This window comes from Globicephala melas, chromosome 10 (genome assembly GCF_963455315.2).
Source record: "Globicephala melas chromosome 10, mGloMel1.2, whole genome shotgun sequence".
Lineage (NCBI taxonomy): Eukaryota > Metazoa > Chordata > Mammalia > Artiodactyla > Delphinidae > Globicephala > Globicephala melas.
In genome coordinates this window covers 35,831,099-35,851,164 of record NC_083323.1, presented here as the reverse complement: position 1 = coordinate 35,851,164, position 20,066 = coordinate 35,831,099, and the positions used below count along the sequence as shown (strand labels likewise).

General features: G+C 36.0%; 1 protein-coding gene across 3 annotated transcripts in view; it reads left to right on the top strand.

Annotated features, from left to right (window-relative positions):
• Positions 1–20,066, top strand: part of TMTC2 (transmembrane O-mannosyltransferase targeting cadherins 2) — an 852,682-nt gene that overhangs the window by 272,239 nt on the left and 560,377 nt on the right. For all 3 annotated transcript variants that reach the window (XR_009565442.1, XM_030856453.2, XM_060305966.1), the window contains one exon: positions 5,777–5,898. Coding sequence is in view for 2 of the 3 variants with exons in the window: in XM_030856453.2 (XP_030712313.2) it covers positions 5,777–5,898 (122 nt within the window). In the remaining variant the exon portion in view is untranslated. The remainder of the gene's footprint in view (positions 1–5,776; positions 5,899–20,066) is intronic.

Genomic DNA, 20,066 nt, shown 5'->3' with positions numbered 1-20,066 from the left:
ATTTATAAGTACTAAATTACAAAAAATTTTTTGTGTTTCATGTGCACCTAAAAATCAAACCTTGGAAAATACTGATAAATGTATTTCTCTCAGAAGATTGTAAGTACCATGAAGGCAGGAATGAATGATACCTCATTAGCCTTTAGGTTTACCATCATATGCATTATCCATGTTGGCTAACCTAAATTAATATGCAAGATATACATTTAAGAATTTTTTTTTTTTTTTGCCTGAGACATGTGGCATGCGGAATCTTAGTTCCCTGACCAGGGATCGAACCTCTGCCCCCTGCATTGAGAGCATGGAGTCTTAACCACTGGACCACCAGGGAAGTCCCTATTTAAGCATTTTTAAAAAGAGATTTAACAATTACTGTAAGAATTGAGAAAGGGGTGATTACTTTTGGTACATGTGGTCAAAAAAATTTTAAGTTGGGGAGGAGGGATAGATTGGGAGTTTGGGATTGACATGTACACATTGCTTTATTTAAAATAGATAACCAACAAGGACCTACTGTATAGCACAGGGAACTCTGTGCAATATTCTGTAATAACCTAAATGGGAAAAGAATTCAAAAAAGAATAGATACATGTATATGTATAACTGAATCACTTTGCTGTACACCTGAAACTAACACAACATTGTTAATCAACTATATTCCAATACCAAATAAAAATTAGGGCTTCCCTGGTGGCGCAGTGATTGAGAGTACGCCTGCCGATGCAGGGGACACAGGTTCGTGCCCCAGTCCGGGAAGATCCCACATGCCGCGGAGCGGCTGGGCCCGTGAGTCGTGGCCGCTGAGCCTGCGCGTCTGGAGCCTGTGCTCCGCAACGGGAGAGGCCACAACAGTGAGAGGCCCGCGTACCGCAAAAAAATAAAAAATATAAAAAAAAATAGGGAATTTGGAGGGTGGAGGAATTGCATAAGGTGGTCAAAAGATACAAACTTCCAGTTATAAGACAAAGACGTACTAGGGATGTAATGTACAACATGATGACTGTAGTTTACACTGCTATATGATGTATTTGATTAGGGAGTACATCCTCAAAGTTCTCATAACAGGGAAAAAAGCATTGTTTTGTATCCATCTGACATGATGGGTATTAATTGACCTTACTGTGGTAATCATTTCACAATATATATGTCAAGTCATAATGCTATACACCTTAAACTTTTACAGTGCTGTATGCCACTTATATATCTAAATGAAGCTGAAAAAAAATAGGGAATCTAAACTGAATCTTAACATAGAAATATATTCTCTTGAGCAAGGGCAGGAGAAACAAAAGGTAACACTAGCAGATAGGGGTAGTATGTACCCCTACATGCTCTATTCTTTATCTGGTAGCTGGAGCTGTCCAGTAACTTGAAACATGAAAATTAGTGAGATCTGGACTCTTACATCATCAATAATCCAGCTTTCTTTCCTTTAAGGAGTTAGTCTTTGCCTGGATTATTTAGATTCAGGGCTTTTTAGGGAGGAAGAGTGACATTATTTGTTCTACATCTGAAACTGGTTTATATCTGCCTGAAGCCAGCTTGGAGACATTGAAATCCCTTTTGTCTGTGAATGAATTGGAAATAAATCTGGGTGATGATCATCACACTGCAATCTTTGAATTCTTACGAAAGTACCTCTATTATGTCATTTTTGTGTGTTTGTATGTAGGGTGAGAAAGAAAAATAGTAATCATTGCTTCTTTCCTCCTGGGTAGTATAAACATTTTTTTTTCTATTATTGTAAGTTAAGAAGAATTATAGTACCAGAGAAGATGACTTAACCCTCCTCCCTCTACCCCATTCCCGATCAAGTATCTTCATTCCCTTTCTTATTGAATTTATTGAACTTTCTTTTCCTGTGGCCATTTCCTTAATGGAATTTTTATGATTTTAATATTTTAATCAAGCTTGAAGGATTACATGTATACCATTCTCTCCTAACTGAATCCACTGATGGCATTTTTTGCAGTTATTTTATCCCTTCTCTAATTTTTATAGTATTTGGACAGAGTGGAATAGTAGAAAGAAAAAGAGAGAATCCAATCTAAATCCTGAACCTGTCATTTGCTTGTTTTTGAACACTGAGCAAGTTGGTTAAGCTCAATAACCCATAGTCACTTCGTTTGTAAGATGAGACCAATACTAATTAGAGTGTAGGGATAATGTAAAAAGTATAAAGATAATGGGGGGGGGGTGGGATGGAGGCCCAAGAGAGAGGGGATATATGTATACATATAGCTGATTCACTTCATTGTACAGCAGAAACTAACACAACACTGTAAAGCAACTATACTCCAAAAAATATATATATATAATACTTTAGTAGGTATTCGATAAGTAATAAACTTTATATAGTAGGTAGCTTGATGCATTGGCAAAAAGTATGGGCTTTCGAGGCATTCACACCTTTTAAGATAGGATTGTTAACTGTTCAAGTGACTTATTATTCACAAATGAGTGTTCTAACCCCTTGTATGAATTAGAAATGAGAAATATGAGGCTCCTACCTTGGCAGTGCCAGGGAAATAGCAAGTACTTGGGCTTGTATTGTTTGTTGCCTGAATCTTTATTGAGTTGCATTTTAAACACATTTAAATTCATCCATGATCATTTTCTTGCATTTTAGGTTTTGCATCTTGATTTTATTCCCACTTTTATGGGCTGTTTTGTGTTAAGGTTAACCTTAGGACTAAAGTACATCTTATATGCTACATATTTCCATCTTAATAATTGAATAAAGTATGAGGCAGAAACGTTTTTAAAGGTCAACCATGGATTATTATTGCTCTTCCTTATTCCTTTAATTCAATAGAGAAGCCCAAGGCAAAGTGAAATGAACTTGATGGCCAGTGTGTCATAAGCTAGAAAACAATTTTCCGTGAGTGAGGCAGAGTATAATTTTCACCTGAGCTGGAGACTTGGAAAGTTTGTGACTGTTCACTACCAACAGGTTAGCAATGCACTGAGGTCAGGTCGTCCTGGGTTTGAATTGCAGTTTTACCACGTTCTACATTTATGGTTTTGTGTGTTTGATTTAGTCACTGTGCTTTTCAATTTTCTTATCTGTAAAATCCAGGTAATTAAGGATGTTCTGTAATTTAAAAAATGAGATACATAAGCAACTAATGTAGAGATTGAAAATATGTTTCATCTCATAAACCTAATTTGAAAAGTTAGTTAGTACTGGCTGAATGAGGGTGATGCGTTAAGGCCCCTTGTGGGGCTAAGTGAGAAAACATTCTGTGTGCCCAAAGGTATAGAGTGGGAGGAGTGGCTGCCTGTAAGTCAGACATTTGCTCCCTATAGCTTGCTACCCTATTTTGTAATAAACATTCAATGAATGTTATTGTCAGTGTTATCACTGAGATGCACTGAATGGTTACATGAAGTTTTTCTAAGTTGTAATGAATAGTACCTAAGTAAGCTAGTTATTTACATTTTTCATATACTTGCCAAGATGCATTATGGCATTATATTTCTTATTTGTGGTCCTTTGGTATTTCCCCACCTCACAAGCTTTACAACTTAATAAGTTGCTTGTGAGTTCTTACTGAACAAAATAGTTCAACCTAAGTAGTTAGCAAATGAATAATATTTCATTTCAAAATGAGTTTTAATCATGATAGATTTCTGACTTGGAAAAAAATAGTGCACTTTCTGAAATGATTTTTTAAAAATCAGACACTTAAATATAAAGATATGAATCTCGAAAGCACTCTGGAATTGGGGTTCTCCTGCACTCTCTTTCTGTACAGGTAGCTTGCCTGTTACTATTCTACAAGTTAGTTGAATTTTTAATAAATGAAAAGTAGAAGCCATATTAAATGCAATGATTGTAGAACTTCTAAAAAGTGATCTATGAGCACTTGAAGACCCAAAGTAGAATTTCAGGTCAATTCCAAACAGAACCTATAATGCAGACCCATCTTTCAGCTCTAACTCTGAAATTAGTATGTGTTTTCTTCTGGCTTTAGAATCCCTTTTAGAGATAAATAGTTGGATTTGGTTTATCATTAATTGCTTTACAATTGTGCATCTTTTCTGTTATAGAAATCATATCTAGTATCGTTTTAGTATGAAGAAGTGGTTCACTCTCCCTAAGGAAAATTGCTATTTGTTTTGTTTGGAAATATTTATTAGTTCAACATGCCAAAAAGAAAATTTATGACATTGTTTCACTTATTAGGAGATATTATAATTTAAAAATATAATTATCGCAGAAACATGTAAAAATTTTTTTAAATCCATGCCTAATCCTACCACTCTAACAACTATGAATATTTTGTATATTTTATTCTAGTTTTTGGTCTTTGCTTCAGGATTTCTTGCATCTCACCCTGAGCATTTGATTAAATCTAACCAAATTCTTCTTAAATGCGAACACATTTTAAGCTTTAGGAAGAAAATATTTTTTTGAGCTATCATTTTTATGATAATATAGTTTAGTGACTTTTCTCAGAACTAGAAACACATAGATGTGTGTGAGTGGTACCTACATTTTTATGCATGTTACATATAATTTGTCACCAATATTTTTACTAACCGGTCAAGCAAAGGGCACTCAAAAGGTCAGGAGATGCAAATCAATTCAATTCATCAGACATATTTCTATTGACAGCGCTGTGCTAATGCAAAAAGAATTTGATTAAAATAAAAGGAAGCTAGCTCTTCCTTTGAAGCAAAGATATACAACCAGTGTGGGTAGCACATTTAGGAAAGCCTCTGATTATTCCTCTAAATGGAAAAAGCCATGATAATTATGATTAGTTAAGCTATAAAAGTCTGCTTGAAAAATAATGCAGGTCACCAGTCTGTTGCCTGGTCTCAGAAATTAAGTAGCTTCAACATTTGCAGTGTTTATTATAACTATAATATTTAACTTAAATACACAAATCATCTTAAAATATACTTTTACCATCAGGTGTATATTCTTCCATACTATGATCATAGAAGGGAGAGGGGGATGATAATAAGCGGGCAACTGATACACTTTTGGCTTTATTTCCAATTTTTTTCTCTTGCTTGGCTGTTAGTGAAATGCTATTTGGTGGGCAAAGTTTGTGTAATTTGAAAGTAACAGCTGATGGCTGAAAGGCCCTAGACTAGCTTTGCACATGGTGATGGGCGTGCTAAATAACTGTCATATATTCACTGGATTTTCCAAAGGAAACTGGTAAATTTTATTTACTCATTAAAATACAAAATGCAAATAATTTCTGAAAAAAACTAAAATCTAGCACCAATGCTTAAACCCAAATATTTTTAACTCCTTCATTTAATCTTACTTTTCTCAACAAGCTTGTCAACCTTAGAGGGTAGGACCTTGAACTTCTGTTGTCTAGGTCCTGCATAATACTCTCCAATTAGTAGTTATTCTGTAAATACTTGAGTGTCTGAAGGAATGAATGAATGTGAATAAAAAAGAACAAATGATTGTACATAAGAAAGACCCAACCTTAAAAATAAAGAAGAAATGATGACAAAGCACATATTCTTGGGAGTTAGATGTTTCTAAGTTAAAAAAAAAAATCAAACCTTTATCATGTACTGCATTTTTGACTTTTAGGCATTTCACTTAATTTCTCCAAACACAAGTTTTCTCATCTGTGAAATAGACATGATGGTGACTTTTGGGGAATCAAATGAGGTAACGGATGAGAGTACTTGCCACAGAATCTGAAAATGTGTGGAATATAAACAGGATGATGTGATCTGTTGCAAATGTTCTTGCAAAGTTGTATCCTCATACTGATTTTCATGATTCTCTTGCCAGGTGAAGCATACATGCGGCTAAGCAAGCTCCCTGAGGCAGAGCATTGGTATATGGAATCACTGAGATCCAAGACCGACCACATCCCTGCTCATCTCACCTACGGGAAACTGCTTGCTCTAACAGTGAGTAACTCCCTTTCTCCCCCTTTAGAAACTGGTTCTGCCTATGCAGACTGAGACAGATAGGGTTTGAGGTACTGGTTCCTGGCCAGTTAACCCAGATTGTTAGGATTTCATGATGATAATACTAAGTTAGAACTCTGTACAGAAAAATATAGAAAAATGCATTCCTTTGGCTATGGGGTTTGCCATAGATAAAATATGTATCCTTGATGTAACTTAATTGAAATGTATAAATGGAGAACTCCAAATGTGTGATTATATAATGAACTTGTCAAAATAACAATATTGGTGTAACGACTATGTTCTCCAAGCCAGTGTTAACCCCAGATTGGCTATAATGTGGAATTAAGTCTGATTCTTTCCAAAAAGCCAGCATTATATAAGATAACTGCGTGTGTGTCCGTCACTGTCACCTAGAATTCCTACTAATTGGAAATCATTCTGTAAGAGAAGTGGAGCCATCGTTCGGCCACCCACTATGTGACAAGCTCACTTGGCCACATTTCTGTGAAAGTGGTATTATTCGAAGCATAAGAAATTGTTGATATTCTACCTTTGTGACTTACAAAATCTGTAATTTTATGTGCCGCAAAGCAATGTTAATGTTTTTATTTTATACAATCAGGGATTGTTCAAAATATTTAAGTAACTTTTCACCAAGCTAATAAATGGTACAACTAGCCTCAATCCTAATATGAATCTCTTATCTGTGTTATTTTAGTTATATCCCTTAATCTCTCTCCAATATTACTAAAAACAAATGAACACTAGCAAAACGTAGAGCAAACGGTCAGGAAAGTGATTGCTAAGTGAATTCATAGAAGCGTGTCTTATAATTATTTTAAAATAATAACATTTTTATTTCCCACAGAAGATGATAAGCTAAACACTTAAAAGTATTATGGATCCATTCTAAGATACCACTAAAATGTTACTAAAGAGATTATATAGGCAGACTAAGTAACCAGAAAACATCCCACTAAAAAATATCTAGATATGCCTAATGAACTACAACAGATATGCTCTTAATGCATGGCTGAGCTCAAGGTGTAGAAAGAGAATTTCCCGGGGATGGAAATGAAGCAGTAACTAAACACCGGAACAGTAAACAGTAGGCTGTTCCTACAGCTGATTTGGGATAGTTTACCAGTTGCAGCAACCCATGGGAAGGAGCTTATTGTTTGTTTTCCTTCTTGTTGGAATAAGAGACAAAACCTTGGACCAACAGAAAGCCAAGAATTAGATGCCTAAATAAAGCAGGAAAGTTCATATCCTCAGTGAAAGGATAATGTAGAAAAAGTTCACATACTGATACAAGAGGGCAGCATGAAAGTTTGTCTATCTCAGCATGGAATCTGAAATCTTTGCAGAGAATTTGTTACCATCATCCTCCCTTTGCCAGGCTTTGGGTTTTCGAATTTACTTTACTTGAATGATCAGGGAATTCCTAGGCCAAGAAATTAAAGTCAGTCCAGTAAAATCTCTAGCTGAAGACATTACTGAAGGTGTCCTCTGAAAGAACACAGTTAAATCTAGAAGGAGTTACTAAGTGGGGAGCAAAAAGACTGGGGAACAAAGAAATGGTGTAAACTTTTACTCAATAAAACTATTGAGAAGGAATAACCTCACAGGAACAATCAGAATGGGAAGGGAGATGAAATTTAAGCTGATTTTTAGAAGTCAGAAAGTAGAAAGAGGTATTACAACTGATTCGTCAGAACAGAGTAAACCACCATCTAAAGGGAGTTTGGAACGGGATAACAGTGAGAAGAAAGCTGGAGAGACTCAAGACATGGCGGCAGCTGGCATAGAAGAGAGTGAGTTAAGGAGTATAAAATAGGGTAATCAGTTCTAACTTACATATGAGGCAGTCAAGTTTCTCCCCATGTGCACAGTGCTAGCCAGCAGGCACTCACCTCTAAGTGGGGAAGGGATGCTCACGGTGGTGGAGCAGTTGGGTGAGAGAGCTCCATGACTCAGGAACAGCTTGCCCAGTCAAAGGTGGAATGCAGAGGGGACTGAAAAGAGGATTGACTGAATGTTTTCCAGTGGAGTACTCAGATTGTCAGTACCGCTCCCCTGGCACCCACAGAACACAAGCTACACAAAGTTCATACCCCCTATACACACACCTCCCCTCCCAAGAAATGGTTGCATTCTTATCTGGAGAAACTGAATCACTGTAGGGAAAAGATTTCCGTATACCTACCTTTGGAGGTCCCTGAAAATGAGTAGCTCCCAAACCAGACAAACAAAAGTGACTCCAGTCTAGAAAGCGTACTTATGCCTAAGGAGTTCATTCAGCTTTTATTACTTTTAAATAACAATGGGCAACCAAGGACCATCAGTCATATTAGGAAAGCCTCAAATGTAAAAGATTGGAACTGAAACAAATGATTAGCAAAAGGAAACTGAAGGAAACAAAAGAAAAAAAATCCTTAGAGATGGTAATATAGCATTTTGTGAAGTGCAGGATGCCATAAAAAATAAATAATGAAAAAACAAGAAAGAGCTTTTAGAAGTTAAAAAAAAATGATGGCAAAACAATTGTCATTTGAAGTATAAGAAAATAAAGGTGAGTAAATGTTTTCATACCTAAACATAAAGATGAAGAAAAAATATATGAAAGAAGAAATTATGAAATAAATTAATATGGGGGCCCCAAAAAAGAAGGAACAGAGAAAGGGAAAGAACATTACTTAGAATTGGAGGGTATAAGTTGCCGTTTTGGCCATCTATAGGATCATGATATGTCTAGTTTAATCAGTTAGAAAAAAAATATTTTACCTTATGAAAACCTGTTCCACTTCCTATTCTGATAGGCTGATAATTCGCACAGCTCCATATAAGAATGGAATTCATATATAACTTGGGCCTCAACTACTGTATTTGAGATGTCCTTATAGAATTCAAATGGAAACATTTTTAATTAGATTGAGAAATAGCCACCTTCAAAGAATCTAAAAGTTTCAAATGCCTGATTTACCTCCCCGCCAAAAAAATCATTTAGAAAAAAAAAAAACTGAATGCTTAAATGTACTTAATTCTGAATATACCTAGATTGTGACGCTAGTTTGGATATAGAAACTACGTGTCTTTTAAAATTTTTTTTCCTTCTTCTTTACACGCCTGAATTATTTAAGTTTCCTGTACCAAAAATATGGTTTTCCAGGCTGCTTTATTTTTCAGAAGGTATTTTTAAAAACAAGATTTAGCAGTTTTAATTTACTGAAACATATGGAAGGAAGGGAAGGAAAGACATGTATTACAATCAAATTTTAATCCCTCCCCCCCCCAATCAAGAGAACTTTCATAGTTTCCGATTTGCTGATTAGATGAAATACAAATCCTATTATGGAATGGCTTAAACTCAAAGTGCCAAAAACTCCACAACCATCCTTAACAGTCTCTTTTTGAATTATGAGATTTGGCAAATTTCTGATCCCAGTGGATTGCTTTTGTCTAATTTTGGGTTTCTTGGCCTGATAATATGCCATTGACTTAACATGGAATTGGCAAGGTAGAAAATGCCACACATTTGACTTCTGAACGCTTTAAATATAAAATATTATAAAATGGAATTGGCTATTACTCTCAAGGGAAGAAGAATAGAAATGGGATTGTGTTTTTACTGTTCCATCAAAACTGACCAAAGGCAAAATATGTAAAACTGACGTGCAACAAAATTAGACTTAGACTATAGAGTAGGACTTCATATAAAGAATTATATTTTTCTGAGACAAATTAGACAAAAAATTGGTTATTGGTGCTTTTATTATAGCCAGTGGAATGATTCACTCAAAGCATTTTTGTACAAAATTTTCTTTAAGAATTTGTAGTATTTATAGTATTTAGAAAACTTCAAAAAGATTTGGAATTTCCCAGAATGCTCTGACAAATTCCATAGATCAAATCCTTTTTTATTTCTTTGGCAAAAATGTCCCTTTCCTCTCTCTACCTGTTCAAATTTTATTTCCTCTGTGAAGTCTTGCCTGAGTCTTTCAAGCAATTATTTTTTTCCTTTCTCTGTGCTTCCATGGCACTGGTTTCAGTATCTCTATAATAGCACATTTTAGATTGAATGGCAGACATAAATCTATGTCTTTTGACCCTGGACATGGGACAGGGACTAAGTCTTAACTTATCTTTTTATATCTTTAGCATATGGCTTTCAGTATCTTGATAACTATCCCTGTACCCTCCTTTTGCATTTCCCTTGTTAAGTTACATAAGGGCTGGGCATAGGTCATTTTTCCCCCCCAGTTTTATTTAGATATAATTGACATATAGTACTGTATAAGTGAAAGGTATACAGGGTGCCTGACTTGAATATTTCTGTTTCCCTAGCCTGATTCTCATGTCCTCATTAGTCCCTTCATTTTGTCAACACATGTATTGAGATTTGTTAATCCATGCTAGGCATCACTCTAATTCCCAATGATATATACTGAATAAATGAATGAGAGTGGCATGATTGTAGAGTGGATACAGTGTAATCTTCTAAGACCCTGGAAGGGGAGGTGGTCACAAGAGGATTGTACATCTCTTGAGTGCCTGTGATTGATATATGTTATTTCATGAAGCTTTACAACGAGTACTGTCCTCTTTTTATAAATGAGGAAACTGAACTTCACAGATTTAAGGAATGTCCCCAAGAATAAATAAGCTACAAAATAGTAGAATTGGATACGTCCTCAAGGATTTCTGAATTAGCATCATTAATTTTCATTCTATATTAAATAATTTTGTGTGGCGCTTTCCCCCCCTTTTATACTTGATCAGAGATTCTAAAAGGAAGTTAGTGCTCCTGCCTCCCCACTTTTTTTTTAACTAAATTTATTTTTTATTTTTTGGCTGTGTTGGGTCTTTGTTGCTGCACGTAGGCTTTCTCTAGTTGTGGCGAGCTGGGGCTACTCTTCATTGCAGTGCGTGGGCTTCTCACTGAGTGCATGGGCTTCTCATGGCAGTGGCTTCTCTTGTTGCAGAGCACGGGCTCTAGGCACGTGGGCTTCAGTAGTTGTGGTGCACAGGCTCGGTAGTTGTGGCGCACGGGCTTAGTTGCTCCGCAGCATTTGGGATCTTCCCAGGCCAGGGATTGACCCTGTGTCCCCTGTATTGGCAGGCAGATTCTTAACCACTGTGCCACCAGGGAAGTCCCATCCCCATTTTTTATAACTTATTTTTGGACATTACCTCTAAATGCTAGTTTAGTTTGAATGGGTAAATGCATTTTTATTATTAGGCGTTATAGGTCATTAACTAAGAGTTTTGGCTATTGGCAAAACTTTTAACTTTTAACATTAACTTTTGTCTATTGGCACTTTGGGGTCCTACATTACAGCTCAAACACAAATGTTCCAGGGTACCCTAGAGAATAGTTAGTTCTGCTTTAGGGTCACTGTTAACCTCCATGGTTACATATAGTTGGGCCTGGGTGACATCTCTTTAGAATATATGGAACTTTCATACCAATGTCATATCCAATTAAAATACTAAATACAAGCTGTCTTTAAAATTGATTTATTCCTTGTTTGAACTTTGTTACCTAGGGCTAGTGCCATGAATTTAAAATCGGGCATGCATTAAGAGAGAAAAGAAGGAATAACATTTCCATTATTACGGTGTTTCAGATGGTTTTATAGTTGTTTCTAAACCCGTGTGTGTTCTCTAGTTGTGTGTACATCCTTACTTTGATTTTTTTTTTTTTTGGTCCTCCTTCCTTTTGTCTTTGTTCAGTTTATTTCAGCCAAATATTTTACAGTTTTTGTGAGCCAGTAAAATTAATATTGACTTAAATTGTAATAAAAGCAACTTGGCTGTTAGCGTATTTTCCAGATTTAGGTTAGTAAAAGAGAAGGAAGGATATGGGAGACTCTGACAGTAATTCTTGATACAGCAAACCTTTATTTTGGCTACTGTATGGAAATACTGAGCCAGATTTCTGTGTCTAGCCAAAGTTAATTGGGCTACATAAAACTCCAGTTGTGAAAGTACTTGAAGTTCCATGGAAAATTTCCATACCCCAGGCTAAAATGGTGTCAGTGTAGTCTATCTGGAGTGCAGCGCTGTGTGTTTCCTTGGCCATTTTGTCATAATCATTACTATTTAGAGCTGAGATTATTTTTCCATTTGCTCCTCTTTAAAGCAAAGCTCTTCCCATTTTGCACGTTGACTAACATTTACGTTCCTTTGTTTTATTATAATCACTGCACAGTCATGTTTAGATTGGAGGGAGCAGGGAACAAAAAATTATCCTGTGACTCTCACTGAATGATTATTACGGATATATACCATTGAAGTTGCAAATTTATTCCGTGAAAAAAGAAGGCATATATCACATATATCATGCTACTGAAATACTGGATAACATATAGAAGAAAATTTAATTTAATATAGTGCTCAGCTAAACATTTTATATGAAATTGCCTCATCTAAACTAAATGATTTAGCATTCTGGACGTTATCATTGTATTATTTTTACTCTGAAGCATAATGAATCTGATAGTTCTTTTTTATGCATTTTGATATACAGAATCAATCTTTTTTTTTTAATTGAGGTATCTTTATAGAATCGATCTTGTAATTACACTATTTGTTGCCACTGAGTGACCTAGGAATCCAAGTATCTCCAAAGTATTCCAGAGTTTTATTCTGCTTTTTATGTCAGTTACTAAAAGTCATTGTTACAGATATTTTCTTTTGCCGGAAGTAACATTATGCTCAGAAATAATATTCTCAGAATAATAATATTCTCAGAAATAATAAAATCAAAATACTCAAATTCTCAGTCATTGAAGGTCATGTGGAATAATTCTACCTGCTTTATATCTACATATCATGATGCTATGTTTGAAAAGAAATGTCAGCTTTTTACTTAGGGGTAGATAGGATGCTGCTGCTTTGAAACTAACTTAAACTTCATTGTTATTTTGTTTGGTTTCTGTATTTGGTCTGTAGTTAACATTTAGTGCAATTTAAATAGCCCAGCAAAAATAAATAAATAAATAAATAGCCCAGCAGACTCAGGCCTCAAAATCCCCCAGGACTCTGCTATCCCATGTTATTGGAGAAGCCGTATGCCCTTAAATATAGCTTGGCTTTCTTGCAGGACTCTAAAAAAGCAATCCTTTATAAAAACCTGAATTCAATATACATTTTCTGAACCTGAACGTTGTGTCATGTTCTGTAATAAACAGTGGTGATACAAAGACCAGCAGGGCGTTTCTTTGGTCTCAAGAAGACCTCAGTGTATTCTCTTTAGGGGAAATTATAACAACTATCTATAGTTGCTTCAGTGGTGGGCTACCATGCTTAAGACTGGTGGAAATAGTTTTTGTTTCAGAAAGGATAATTATGTAGGTACCTTAATGTTGTTTTCTTTTTAATTTTTATTAGAGGCATGGGATTCCACACCACTTAGTAGGTATTATTCTCCCACTTTGCAGTCCTTTAATTTGTTACATGAGCCCACTGATACACGAAATGACTTGGCGTCACGATTTCCAGCTTGTTATCCTTTCTGCTACATCATGTTGACTCTCCTGTCATGTAATCAAGCATGAACACATTTTAATGTGAGCTAAACTCTGTTTGTAATTTATGTTTTATATTTTCCTAGTTCGATCATTGTTTAATAGAAGACATTTTGAGTATCTTTCCTTGTTAAAACAGCATCCTTGTCTAAGCCCCTGTTTACCTTTGAAAAAAGTGGTACTGACCGCATACGTTTTCAAAAGCAAGTATCTTTCCTCCCAAGGGGTTGGATCAACACTTCACAAAAAAAAGTTGCCTATTTTTTCCTGTAGCCTCTGGTTGTGTATACATATATTCATACACACAGATACACACACACACACAGAGGCATATATATAAAGGAAGCCACGTGTGTTCTAAGATGTGACAGTTTTCATTTTTGCAGCCTCGTAAATAGGTTTATCAGCCCATCCATGAACACGTTTACAAACCCATGACATTTTGGCCATTCCCCCTTATATTCATCTACATTGCATATGAGGCCGCTTGGGCCTCAGCAGCCTGAAGCATGACATCTGCAGACTTGTAGATTTTATCCTTAGTTTTTTATTAAAATTATACTTCTTCCAAACAATAGTTCATTCTGAGTTCAACTTTTTTTTTTCCCTGAGACCTGAGCTTCTAGGACCATCTGAATTTCTCATTCATTTCCTATCTCCCTTGACATCAATCCTCATCTCTTGCTTTCCTTCCTAAAAAGAATTAAATATTACCTACAGGGTGGCCCCTGACCCTGCCGCTTCTGTGATCAGGTTAATCACAGTATTTCCTGTAGTTAGCTCGTACTCTTTATCATGCAGTAAACTAGACATTGTGAATATGCTATTCTAATATTTCTCACATAATCCCACGATCTAGGTACCTACTCTAGAGATGAGGAAACTGTGGTTCACAGAGGTTCAGACCTGTGTCCAAAGCCTCTTGCATTATACTCGGTTTTTCTGAAAGCTGTACTTAAATTTCTCTTTAACCTTTTGTTAATTATGATCAAATATGGATATATGTTGCCTTGTGCGCATAAACGCCTAACTTCAAAATGTGTAAAAATTGATTTTTAAAGAAAATCTTTATTCAGTTTTTAGATTTTCTTATAATGCAGTTCTGAAGTGAAAAGACAACTTCTATGTATATCATTAAATTAAAGAAGAATTTTAACATGGGTAATTCAAAAAAGGATTTAGGTATCTATATATGTGAAGTAACAAGAAAATAGTAATAGTGAAGTTGAAAGTTGAATTTTTAATTTAAATACGGTTTACATGATGTACCTTTTATGGTGTATAGTTTCTCTTGTATTTTAAGTCTTGAAGGAAACATTATGATATTCCAAACTGAAGGGGAGCACGAGGTCAGATGCCTGAGTGAAGTGACTGCTGACCTTTACCTGGTTAACTTTTAACTGGTAGATAGTGAGTTGAAGCCAGAACACCTGAGCACATACCGGCCTACAAATTTATTTAATAAATGTATTTATTTCTTCTCACAGTGAAAAGCATAATTCCTTTAAAAGACTTAAAATTGCAGGACTCTTATTTCTGAGGTGTAATTGAGGCTCTTTGTCAAAAGTGACAGGATGGCGTACGTTCTTGAGCTGACACTGTAATTCAGTGTGCATTGTAGTAACAGTACTTTAGGTGAGAGATGGTAACATGCAGGAGGATTGACACTTAATATGACCCTTTGGTCCCTTTGACATTAACCATGTGGCACTGGGTTTAAGATGGGCACTGGCCATTAAATAATGCCATGTATTATAATGCCATATAATGGAAAAATAGGTAGTGTAATTGGTAGATGTAATGGTCAGTCTGGGAAATTTTTGTCCCTGAGCAATGGAACTGAAAGATATTATCCACTGTAAAGTTTGTTCTATTTCTCATTTGGGGGGATGAAACAACACTAGCTAGAAGAAGAACAGAATTTCCATCTGCTTGAATCAGAAATTTACTCACTTTAAGCAGAAAATTACTGATCAGGAGTATTTTATTTTAAGGTATCTTTGCATATCTCAAGGAGATTACCTCAGTAGAGGTAAAGGATTAAGTTGAAATCTATTGCTTTGGCTAAAGGTAGTTTTCCTGAAGGTGTCTGTTTTTCTCTTTCCACCCAGGATGTGCATTTGCCACAAGTGGTAATTATCTTCTCCACTCTGTTTCTACTTGTATGGAAGAGGGGTCCTCCATCCTCTCCCCCTCACCACTTCAACAGTTCTCAACCTATTTATATAAATAACTGTGTATACATGGCACTTACTAAATTTGATACCTTTTAATTATAACAAAGCTGATTCAAATAGTAATGCTACATGACAAGGATTGCTTTTACTTGATTATAAGATGGGGAATTTCAAATATGGTGAAGTTTAAGGGTACGAAGAAGATTTTACCACTGCCATTATTGCTTTGATAGTTTCTATTAAAGCAGTATTCCCAGAAGGTACAAAATACATTCCCCGAGTGTATTCCATAGACATTAGCACGTCTAGGTGTTCCTTAGAAAAAATTAAGTAAGCAAATAGTGTGGGAGAAACTGTAATAATTTTCCTAGCTCAGAAGTCTTCTTTGTCTGAAATTAATACTCTAGCTTTCTTTTGATTAGTGTTAGCCTGGTTTATCTATATCTGTCCCTTTGCTTTACCGATCAGCGTCTTTATATTTAAAGTAGACTTATTGTAGACAGCATATAGTTGGGCCCTTTATTATTATCATTATTCACTATGACAATCTCTATTTTTTAATTGGTACATTTAGACCATTCATATTTAGAGTGATAATTGATATATTTGAATTAATATCAACCAGGTTTGTAACTGTTTTCTATTTGTTACCAAAGGCTTCTTCCTTCTCTGTTTTTTTTCACCTTATTTTTTTTATTGTAGTAAAAAAAGAAAACAAAAATTTCTATCATGGCCATTTCTAAGTATGTAATACAGTAGTGTTAACTATGTGCACATTGTTTTGCAACAGATCTTGCAAAACAACTTTTCATCTTGTAGAACTGAAACTCATTACCCATCGAACAAGTTTTCAGGTTTTCACTGTTGAATATGATGTTAGCTATAGGACATAATTTCCTTCTATTACTAGTTTCTTGAGTGTTTTTTATCATGAAAGGTTATTGAATTTTGTCAAATGCTTTTCCTGCATCAATTGAGATGATCATGTGAATTCCCTCAGTTTTTATTTGTCCAAAAAGTCTTTATTTCTACGTCACTTTCTAAGGAAAATTTTGCTGGATATAAAATTCTAGTTTTGTAGTTTCTTTCTTCTCTCAACATTTTCAGTGTTTTACTCTACTGTCTTCTTGCTTGATGGTTTCTGATTAGAAGTCCAATGAAATTCTTAACCTTGTTGCTCCATTGGTAAGGTGTTTTTTTTTTTCCCCTCTGACTTTAAGATTTTCTCTTTGCCTTTAGTTTTCTACAGTTTTTACATACTCTGCCTAGGCTTATTATTTTTGGAATTTATCTGGCTTAGTGTTCTCTGAGTTTTCTGAATCTATGGTTTGGTGTCTTTCATTAATTTTGGAAAGTTCTCCATCATTATTACTTTAAATATTTCTTCTGCCCTCTTGTCTTTCTTCCCCTTCTGATATTCTAGTTACTCACGTGTTACATGTTTTGAAATTTTCCTATAGTTCTGGGATGTTCTGTATGTTTCATTCATTTTTCTTATTACATTTCAGTTTGGGAAGTTTATATTGACCTATCTTCAAACTCATTGATTCTTTCCTTGGTCATGCTGAATCTTCTGTTGATCCCATCAAATGCATTCTTCATGTCTGTTATGATTTCTAGCATTTCCTTTTAATTCTTTCTTAGAATTTCTCTCTGCTTACATTACACATCTGTTCTTTTTTTTTTTTTTTTTTTTGCGGTACGCGGGCCTCTCACTGTTGTGGCCTCTCATGTTGCGGAGCACAGGCTCTGGACGCGCAGGCTCAGCGGCCATGGCTCGTGGGCCTAGCCGCTCCGCGGCATGTGGGATCTTCCCGGACCGGGGCACGAACCCGTGTTCCCTGCATCGGCAGGCGGACTCTCAACCACTGTGCCACCAGGGAAGCCCTACACATCTGTTCTTGAATGTTGTCTACTTTTTCTATTAGAATCTTTAGCATATTAATCATAGGTATTTTCAGTTCCCTGTCAGACAATTCCAACATCTGTTTCATATTCCAACATCTTATTATGATTCCCATGCTAGCTTTGTCTTTTCGGACTATGTTTTTCTTTCCTTTGGTCATGCCTTGTAATTTTTTTGTTGCATGTTGGATATGTTGAATTTGTAATAGGAATTCAAATTATTAGGCCTCTAATATGAAGATTTATGTTAATCTGGCTGGGATTTCAGCATTGTTTAGTGTTTGTTGTAGCTATTGGTGCTAGCAGCTTCAAATTTCTCTAGTGTCCTTGTTTTTATCTCCATCTTGGTGCTAGGCTTTCCTTAATACTCTTTCTCAGAGAGACTGTGTGTCTTGAAGCTGTTTCAGGTATACTTCAGTATTATCATACTGGAGCCCTGTCGTGGGGGTGTTAGGTATGGTGGAGGGAGAATGTTCTATAACCGTTCAGTTAAATCTCAGTCTTTGATTCAGCCTGTGTCTCTGTCCCATGACCTTCACACGTTTTTCTGCTTGTAGAGCTACCCCCCCTCACCACCTTAGATGAGACAAGAAGGCCAGAGGAGGGCGAAGTCAGAGAGTGCCTTTTTGCCACAGCTTTTTAAAAGGCTCTAGTAAAGTCTTTTACTTGGAGAGTCAGGCCTTTGTTATTGAGAAGGCTCTGGATATATTTCACAAGGATTACTCTTCTTCCCTTGCCCTCACCAGGAGGGGATCTTTTTTGGTTCTCCACTATGAGAACCTGGTCGGGTTCTTGGAAATAAAGACCATGAAAGAGTGGGACCGCCCCTGCCCCCTCAAGACTGGCCTTCAGGAATTTCTCAAGCTAGTCCACAGTCCGCCTCCAACAAGTCATCAAAAGTACCACTTAAAGTATGCCTACCTGTTCATGGCTCCATTGGTTGCTGCATCAGATAAGCAGATCTTGACTGTGACTGTCTCTCTATTTCTGTTTCTTTATCTCAATCTATGTCTGAATATACTGGGAATTGCAGGCATTCACGGGACGTGTTGTGTAGTTTTGTTTTCCTGTGGCTCGAAGAATAATGTATGTAGTAAATGCTCAGTAGTTATTTTCTTAGTATTTCAAAGGTATAGAAACAGATGTTTAGAAAAAGATATTTGATCACATAGCTTGCCTCCCTTCTCCGTTAGCACTCCATCACCTTAGAGGGGATGCATCCATAATATATGAACACTGGCTCCAGATTGCCTCGCGTGTTCTACCACTCATTAGCTCAGTGATCTTGGTTATGTTATTTAACTTCTCTCTATCTTATTCTGCCTGTTTGTATAATGAGGGCAAAAGTATTTCCTTCTTGAGAGGGTCCAGAAGTTAAGTGAGTCTAAATGTATTATAAAAGCATTTAGAATACTGCCAGGTGTGTATGTTGTAAGGACTCAATAATTGTTAGCAATTAACAGTAAGAAAAATATCATGATTCTTATTCAGTAAAATCTTTATGTCTTTGTGTGACATGGAACATTGTTTATTATTTGGCCACAGCCTTTCTCATTAAACCTCATCAGCCATTATCCCCCCACAATATTAAACTTCTAATGGCTCCCTAAGTATGTTAAGAAAGAATCTATTCATTCTTTGTCTTTTCCAAGCATGCCGCTTGCTGCCTTGGCCTAGAATATCTTTTTCCTTTATCTCCACTTGGCAAAGCCGTATCCATCCATCCAGTTTCATCTTTAACACTACGTTCCATAAAACAGTGACTGATTCTTCCACGCAGCCTTCATGCTTCTCTTCCAGGGTTCTTATTGCACGTGAATATCTGGGATAGCTGAATACTAATGTATTACTGTTGGTTGCTTTTTGTAGGCAGTGAGAGTAGAGACCCTGTCTCTTCATTACTATTACTAGCTTGGCGCTTGGCACATAGTTATTCAATAAATATTTATTGGATGAATGTAGATGAAATGACTCTGAAGCAGAGATTGGCCCGGTTCACATAAAAGTTTTCTGTCAGGGCATAGCACTGACACATCACTACCCTTCCCCACTGACTTGATTCTTCTGTTATCTGTGCTCTCATGAAAGTGGCTCCATCACCTTCTGTTACTGTTAGTCGTTTTCATGTCTGTCTTCCCCACTAGACTGAGAGCAGCTCGGTCTTACTCACGTTTTTCAGATGCCAAGGGAGGGTCTCGTACAGCAATAACTATTTGTTGGACACATTATTTCACTGTTGCATGGAGGAAGGAGAGGGTGAGAGAAAGGAACAATAAAAGTTTGAAGGAATAAATGGCAAGGGGGTTATACAAGTAATTAGGAAGGAGAAAAAAAGTGATGTTTTAAGTAGCTTCAAGTGAATAAAAAATATAAGAACTTATTTTTTGTTCTGTTGGTTAAAAATGTCAAAGTCCTCAGCCTTAAAAAGGGATTAAAGAGTGAATTTAAAGGGTCAAATAATTGGATAACAACATTTTGGGGAGTGAAATTTCTTTGTTTTTTTTGTCTCAGTAAAAATGATATGGTAATCCTACGAATATAGAAATCCTGATTA